General features: G+C 40.0%; 1 protein-coding gene across 1 annotated transcript; it reads right to left on the bottom strand.

Annotated features, from left to right (window-relative positions):
- Positions 1–357: 357 nt before the first annotated feature.
- si:dkey-103k4.2 (uncharacterized) lies at positions 358–4,816 on the bottom strand. Its single transcript, XM_054623694.1, has 4 exons — positions 4,396–4,816; positions 2,966–3,103; positions 2,675–2,781; positions 358–2,226 (listed from the first exon to the last, which is right to left on the bottom strand). Exons 1-4 carry the CDS (start codon positions 4,757–4,759, stop codon positions 2,119–2,121), a joined length of 717 nt encoding a protein of 238 aa, XP_054479669.1. The 5' UTR covers positions 4,760–4,816; the 3' UTR covers positions 358–2,118.
- Positions 4,817–8,684: the final 3,868 nt, after the last annotated feature.

Raw genomic sequence — 8,684 nt, 5'->3', positions numbered from 1 at the left:
GACTGAACAAGCTTGTCAGGAAGGCCAGCAGTGTGCTGGGGTGTCCACTGGATACGGTGGAGGTGGTGGGAGACAGGAGGGTGATGGCCAAGCTGTCATCCCTGATGAACAACACCTCCCCCCCCATGCAGGACACCCTGGCAGCTCTGTGCAGCTCCTTCACCACCGGCTGCTTCACCCCCGGTGGTGAAGGAGAGGTACCGCAGGTCCTTCCTTCCAGCTGCTGTCAGGCTGCACAACCAGCTCTGCTCCCAGCAGACCACATGACACATGACACATGACAATAATAACATGACAATAATAACATGACAATAAAAACATGACAATAAAAACATGACAATATATTACACTGTGCAATTATAGCTTTAATAGTTTTTCTGTCTGTACATATATATTTCAGTTATTGTGGATTTTTATTTCATTTTATTTTTATCTCGTCTTCTTCTACTCTGTCTCTTGTGTGCACTTTACCCTCTGCTGCTGTAAGCCTGCACATTTTTTCACAGTAGTTCTGCTACTTTTACTTGAGTAAAAAACTTGAATACTTCTTCCAGCTCTGCAAATGAAAAACGAAATGATCAAAGCAGTAAACAGTGCAGATTGTGATGTGACATTGCACCTCCAGATGTGGTTTAACACATCTGCTGCAGCAGTCAAACATTGACATAAGGTTGAAAAGAAAGACTGAAGTTTACTTGTTTTTTAACCACGCGTCCAAAGGCGGAAAAACAAGTTTGAGGTTAAGATCTAAGATCCAACATTCACACTTTAAGACATCATCACTTCTCACTGTGGTTGTTCACATGTAGTTCTCAGGAACTTTAAAATTTCCCTTAGATAGACCAGCAGAAAGGTGTGAAAATTAAAATCTGTTATATTCAAATAGTTAAATCAGAAGGTTAGCTCGGTGGGTGAAGTGAGCGGCTTGTTGATCCTCTCAACATCAGAACACGATTCAGTTTCATAACCCTCTCCTCCCACAGTGGAGGAAACCCAACAGACCAAACCTTTCCAGGAAGAAATCCACATCATCTATGAGGCTGCGAGGCTCCTTTTACACAAGTACTTTGAGTTTTAGTATCATAGTTAAAGCTGTTTTAGTTCATGAGTTCAGACGAGACGTAAAGTCTCTTGATATGCAGACGACGTTAACTTCTTTATTGATTTGATAACTTTAAATAGGAGGTTTTAAATACTGTGGATCATCATTTCAAGTGTTGATCTTTAATATGAGAAAGCAGCTTTATTCTTTAAGTTCCAGAAGCTGAAGAGCACTGGGTTGTTTTTTATTTAATGTTATTAATCTAAATGGGTTAATAAAGATAGATATATATATTGTGGCACAAAAATTGACAGTAAAGCGAGAACGTTTTTAAAATAAATGTTCTCTCTTGAAGGAAACTGTAGTTGATGAATGTTTTGATAGGAACTATTTTAGGAAAAGAGAATATTTACAGAAGTGAGAAGCATGTCAGTAAAAGTGGAAGTTCATTAAGTACACAAAGACTGTGGACACAAATGTAAAAGTGATCTAAAACCAACATTAAGGCAAATATGAAAGTCCTGTTTTTCTCTGAACTTCACTTCCACTTCTACTAAACCAACACAAAGACTGTTTTTAGTTAGACATTGGATTGTTGAGGATGTTAACACTAATAATTGTGTAATAATCAACACTTCTGAATAATGAAAACACAATTTAAAGATGTGGCAACTACAATCTGGAAGTTCTAAAGTTGCACAGTGAGCAGGAAGCGTTTTACAGTGACGGTGTTAGACTGAAGTCAGTTCTGAGGAACCACAAACACCGAGCTGACGTAAGACCTGCTGCTCAGACCACATGACTTCAGTTATGTTCACCGTTATGTCACGTAAAGCTAAAACATCACCACCTGTGCTCTTCTATCTGGACCTCAAAGCCATCACTCTGCACTCAGACTGCATGTCTATCACACACTAAAACAGTTTGAGATCGTTTCTCTTTTGTCTTTTAATGAACTTCAAGTCCACAACATCCATCAGAAAATATAAATACAACAGGTGAGTGGAAAAGTGTCCAGGTACCGTCCAGTAGTCCAGTTAGATCAATAGTCCAGGTACCATCCAGGTGTACAGGTGTCAGTGGTGTCGAGGCAGTGGGGATCCAGGAAGCTGGGCTTTGTGGTAAATACACTCGGTTGAATAGGTAGGAGCAGGAGGGAGGCTTGTGAGATGGATCTCCTCGTACTGAAACACACGGCAGAAGTACGATGAACAGTAAACACAAGTCGTACTACTGATCATGAGATTAGGTCTCACAGCGGCGGCTGAAGTAACTCGAGATGTAATATTTGTGGGGGAGGTAGAAGCAGGTAAAAGCAGTAGTCGTTGGTGGTCGTGTCAGGAGTACCTGTGGTTGGCAGCAGCAGAAGCTAGTAGAAGCAGCAGCAGAACTAGCAGTAGATGTAGACAATTACACGTAGCGTTAGCCGTACCTGTTGATATCAGCAGCAGCACCCAGTAGTAACATTAACAGTAACTAGAACTAACTCAAGCAGGAGCAACAGTGGTACTGGAAACAATAAATAGTAGCAGTAGCAGGAAACCAGTATTAGATAGTAGCAGCAGTAGCAGTAACTAGTAGCAGACACCATTAGCACAGCATCAGTCAGGACCAGCAGCAGCGGTTGTTTACCTGTGGCATCTCCACGGTCTCTGGGTTCTCAGAGGTCAAAGGTGAAGGGTCGTTCACCTGGTGGTTGCTGTTCTTCCTCTTCAAACACAGATAGGTCAAAACCAAACCTGCTTCAAGAGAGCATCAGGTCACTTCTGCTCACAAAGGACTACAGGCCGACTGTTTCTGTGATCAGACTCAGTGAAATGTATATTTATACTCAACGTCTCTACAGTTTGCTGTGTACACATGCAGCAGCTGTCGGTATTTAAAGAACAGAGGACTACAAAGTTAAGAACATAACAGACTCACCAATAATCACGAAGACGAAGACGACATTCAGGGCCAACGAGCTGTAAACGATGGGCTCACTGTGGGAAATACTGCTGCTGCTTTTATTCTGCTGCTGGTTTCCTTCAGAGCAGTTGGTGCCTGAAGGGATGGGAACATCTGGAAAAAGAAAAGTGGCAAAGATGAAGAAAGAAAGTGAGGAGGGTTAAAAGACTATCATGGAGAAGCATTGAAAGCAAATGTGGACCGAACCCTTAAAGTGGTCCACCTGTCGCCTGGTGGACTGAACCCTTAAAGTGGTCCACCTGTCGCCTGGTGGACCGAACCCTTAAAGTGGTCCACCTGTCGCCTGGTGGACTGAACCCTTAAAGTGGTCCACCTGTCGCCTGGTGGACTGAACCCTTAAAGTGGTCCACCTGTCGCCTGGTGGACCGAACCCTTAAAGTGGTCCACCTGTCGCCTGGTGGACTGAACCCTTAAAGTGGTCCACCTGTCGCCTGGTGGACTGAACCCTTAAAGTGGTCCAACTGTCGCCTGGTGGACCGAACCCTTAAAGTGGTCCAACTGTCGCCTGGTGGACCGAACCCTTAAAGTGGTCCACCTGTCGCCTGGTGGACCGAACCCTTAAAGTGGTCCACCTGTCGCCTGGTGGACTGAACCCTTAAAGTGGTCCACCTGTCGCCTGGTGGACCGAACCCTTAAAGTGGTCCACCTGTCGCCTGGTGGACTGAACCCTTAAAGTGGTCCAACTGTCGCCTGGTGGACCGAACCCTTAAAGTGGTCCACCTGTCGCCTGGTGGACCGAACCCTTAAAGTGGTCCAACCTGGTGGACTGTGGTCCACCTGTCGCCTGGTGGACCGAACCCTTAAAGTGGTCCACCTGTCGCCTGGTGGACTGAACCCTTAAAGTGGTCCACCTGTCGCCTGGTGGACTGAACCCTTAAAGTGGTCCACCTGTCGCCTGGTGGACTGAACCCTTAAAGTGGTCCACCTGTCGCCTGGTGGACTGAACCCTTAAAGTGGTCCGAACCCTTAAAGTGGTCCACCTGTCGCCTGGTGGACCGAACCCTTAAAGTGGTCCACCTGTCGCCTGGTGGACTGAACTCTTAGGTTGTGCAAGATTGTCTTGTTGTCTGTTTGTGGAGGTTTTTTTCAGTAGCCAGAACTGTGTGGTCGGTCGCTGAGGTAACTTCCTCCTTCATTAAAATAAGGTCATACGTGTTCTAGAGAATGCGATAGTTTTCTCTGTGAAACAGTAACAACACCAACATCTTTAGACTTGTTTGGATGTCACCTCATAAACTGTTATTATTAAATATTCAGAAAGGTGGATTGTTAGATCGTCTGTTTGGAAAAAGGATTCAAACATCCAACAACAAACGTTTCATTGATTCTATAATGATAAATCAAAGAGACATCAGTGAATTCTGTAAATAAAAACATGTTCTTACCTCTAACCAGGCGGAAAGTGTCTGTAAAGACAATGTTGCTGTTATTTCTTTTGCCACAGAAGTAGAGCCGGTAGTCCTCTGAAGTGATGTTCCTGATCACCAGTGTGTTGTTAAAGACCGTGTGCTTGTGTTTCAAAGTAGTAATAACGTAGTACTGCTTATCTTCAGGTTTAATACCAAAGGTGCGGGCGAGCGGCACCTTCACCTGGCTTCCTATCCCTGTGTACCAGTAAACGTTTGAGCCGTCCAAAGAGCAGGTCAAGGTGGCGTTGTGACCCGGCGCCACCACCACGTCCATGTTTTTGGTCTCGGCACACAGCAGAACCACCAGGACGATCACCCAAGGCAGATCCATGATCCGCATCCAGAAACCAGAAGAGACCGCCGTGCAGCTCCGCTCTGAAGCTGCTGCTTCTTCCTCCAGCAGAGACCCAAGTGTTCTTCACTTCCTGTATCACAAGGTGAAGATCCAAAACCACAAAGGCCGGCGTCAGCTTCCTCTAACGCTCAGACGTGAAACTCGTTGTCCCGCCGTTCGCCCTCTGCAGCAGGAAGCTGTGGCAGCGTTTGGGTCTGAACTTCTGATTTTAAGGTTCACACAAATCTGGAAATACACTGTGATACTAGAAGTACAAGTACAAGAAATCTGCCTCCAAGACGACACTTTGAAGAAGTAGTACTTGTACTCATAGTTACAGAAAGTGGAGTAAAAGTAACAGAAGTAGTAGTAGTAGTAACAACACAGTGGTAGTGGTGATAATAATGGTAGTAGTACAAGTATCAGTAGTGGTACCTTTTTGGCTTCAATAATAGTACAAGTACTTCTTAAATGTTTGTATTAGTCTAAGATATCAGCACTTTGAAGAAGTAGTACTTGTACTCATAGTTACAGACAGTAGTAACACTCGTACAGTAGTGGTAGTTCCCATCAAAAGAGTATAATAACAAAGAAGTAAAAGTATGTCAAACATAGTAGTAGTTATGGTGGTAATGACAGTAGTACTGGATCTAGTAGTACTATAGTTATATTTTTAGTAGATGTGTAGGAGTATTTGTATTACTAACACTAACATTAGCAGTAGTAGTAACAATAGGGTTTCCAGGATACATATATTAAAGCTACAGTACTGCAGTAACAGTCAGAGTTGTGGTAATAGTACACAGTACAGTAGTTTCTTCACCCGTCATGACAGACGCTCACATGATGTGATGAAGTGGCTCCATCTTGTGACACAAATGTGATATTTCAGAATAAAAGTGGGAGGTTTCTCTAACTCTGTGACTTTTTCTTTCAGAATAAAACTCAAACCATTCTTCATATTTTAACCTTTTATTTTAGAATAGAAACTCAAACAAATCTTCAACTTAAATTTGACCTTCTGAACTTCAGTAACAGACTTCATCCTTAAACGGTTAAGGCGGATGTCGTTCTATGCTTGACTTCTTCAGACTGTAACAGTGAAATAAAACGTTGCATCGTCTTCGAGAACTTCAGAAACAATCCACACATGAATGTAACGCAAACAGTCCAGATGATCAAAGTTACAACACTGAATACATACAGAGTATACTAAATACAACATGGTGACTGATCCTACATGTCCCACAATGCAACTAGGCATCAGGTAGCGTTAGCAGTTAGCCATTAGCTTGAAGCTAATCGTGCAGAGTACAGACACGGCTACAATCTGTTGAAATGTTACGATATGAACGGAGTGTTAAAGGAGTATAAAGCTCCAGCTGCTAAACAGAGTATCATGTTTATATATAAACACATATATATATGTGTTTATATATAAACACATGTATATATGTGTGTTTATATATAAACACACATATATATGTGTGTGTGTAAATTTATCCACGATCACAGAGGAACAAATAATCAAACTAAATACATTTTAAATAGTTTAAAACAAACCAAACAGATTATAGTCATAATGATACGCAAGAGAAAATAGCTGCCGTTTAGCGTGCAATGTTTGGTTTTCTTATCTTCTGAAACTATTTCAATAAATATAATCAAACAATATTCTTCCTTTCACCGTCTGACGGTAGTACTTCAACATTTTGGTTTCAAACGTATATATTTCAGCAGGCGTTTGCAGGGTTAGGGTTTCCTGGCTGAAGTGTAAACGTAAATAAATAAATAAAACAGTGATGTCATAAGTAATTCATCCTTCATTGGTAGACGATTAATAAGAGTAATTCCTTAGTGTCTTTAAATACGAATGAATAATTATCATTTTTATGTCTGATGTTTAATCTGTGAATGGAGTCGTGCTTCTACTTCTTGCTCTCCGTGATGCAGATGTGATGCACAGGTTAAGGTATTACCTGTCCACCAGGTGGCGTATGACTGAGTTCTGTCTGATGAAATGACGGTTGGTTCTCTTTAAAGGTGACTTAAGTTCGGTTCTGCGGTTCTTTGTGGTTATTTTAGTTTTAGAGATAAATGCTTTATTCTTTACTGGGAATGTTTGTTTTCCTGAAGCCGTCAGTTTATGGTTGAAAGCTGAAGCTGCACTACTTCCTGTTCTAAACAACGAAGTATGAAAGAGAGAAGAAGAGGAAGCTAAACCACGAGGAGATCGGTGTTACAGAGGAACTACCACCTGATGATCCTGGAGGAGTCGTCCCCCTCGCTAGAACCACATCTGAAACGAGAAACACACCTTTACAGCTCAGCTGACATCAATACTCTTCATTTACAGATGTGTTATAACACTGTTATTACTAACACTGAGACTGTTATTACACTCTATATACAGATGTGTTATAACACTGTTATTACTAACACTGAGACTGTTATTACACTCTATATACAGATGTGTTATAACACTGTTATTACTAACACTGAGACTGTTATTACACTTCATATACAGATGTGTTATAACAGTGTTATTACACTATAAACAGATGTGTTATAACACTGTTATCACTATAAACAGACTATAAACAGATGTGTTATAACACTGTTATTACTAACACTGAGACTGTTATTACACTTCATATACAGATGTGTTATAACGATGTTATTACTAACACTCAGGCTGTTATTACACTATAAACAGATGTGTTATAACACTGTTATTACACTATAAACAGATGTGTTATAACGCTGTTATTACTAACACTGAGACTGTTATTACACTATAAACAGATGTGTTATAACACTGTTATTACACTATAAACAGATGTGTTATAACGCTGTTATTACTAACACTGAGACTGTTATTACACTATAAACAGATGTGTTATAACACTGTTATTACACTATAAACAGATGTGTTATAACACTGTTATTACTAACACTGAGACTGTTATTACACTTCATATACAGATGTGTTATAACGATGTTATTACTAACACTCAGGCTGTTATTACACTATAAACAGATGTGTTATAACGCTGTTATTACACTATAAACAGATGTGTTATAACGCTGTTATTACTAACACTCAGGCTGTTATTACACTATAAACAGATGTGTTATAACACTGTTATTACACTATAAACAGATGTGTTATAACGCTGTTATTACTAACACTGAGACTTATTACACTATAAACAGATGTGTTATAACACTGTTATTACTAACTCAGGCTGTTATTACACTATAAACAGATGTGTTATAACGCTGTTATTACTAACACTGAGACTGTTATTACACTATAAACAGATGTGTTATAACACTGTTATTACTAACTCAGGCTGTTATTACACTATAAACAGATGTGTTATAACACTGTTATTACACTATAAACAGATGTTATTATATAAACAGATGTTATTACTAACACTCAGGCTGTTATTACACTATAAACAGATGTGTTATAACGCTGTTATTACTAACACTGAGACTGTTATTACACTATAAACAGATGTGTTATAACACTGTTATTACACTATAAACAGATGTGTTATAACGCTGTTATTACTAACACTGAGACTGTTATTACACTATAAACAGATGTGTTATAACGCTGTTATTACTAACTCAGGCTGTTATTACTAACTCAGGCTGTTATTACACTATAAACAGATGTGTTATAACGCTGTTATTACTAACACTGAGACTGTTATTACACTATAAACAGATGTGTTATAACACTGTTATTACACTATAAACAGATGTGTTATAACACTGTTATTACACTATAAACAGATGTGTTATAACACTGTTATTACACTATAAACAGATGTGTTATAACACTGTTATTACACTATAAACAGATGTTATAACACATCTGATGTGTAATAACACTGTTAGTAATAACACTTATAAC

The sequence above is a fragment of the Anoplopoma fimbria genome, chromosome 22, assembly GCF_027596085.1.
Source record: "Anoplopoma fimbria isolate UVic2021 breed Golden Eagle Sablefish chromosome 22, Afim_UVic_2022, whole genome shotgun sequence".
NCBI lineage: Eukaryota > Metazoa > Chordata > Actinopteri > Perciformes > Anoplopomatidae > Anoplopoma > Anoplopoma fimbria.
Note: the sequence above shows the minus strand (reverse complement) of the source record. Positions and strands in the feature narration are given on the sequence as shown.

Bases quoted from the DNA above. Each gene is read 5' to 3' on its own strand.
- si:dkey-103k4.2 (XM_054623694.1), bottom strand. From the start codon at position 4,759: ATGCGGATCATGGATCTGCCTTGGGTGATCGTCCTGGTGGTTCTGCTG. The intron at 3,104-4,395 runs GTAAGAACATGT...TTCTTTTTCCAG, and splicing joins CACTTTCCGCCTGGTTAGAG to ATGTTCCCATCCCTTCAGGC. The intron at 2,227-2,674 runs GTAAACAACCGC...CGTGTGTTTCAG, and splicing joins AGACCGTGGAGATGCCACAG to TACGAGGAGATCCATCTCAC.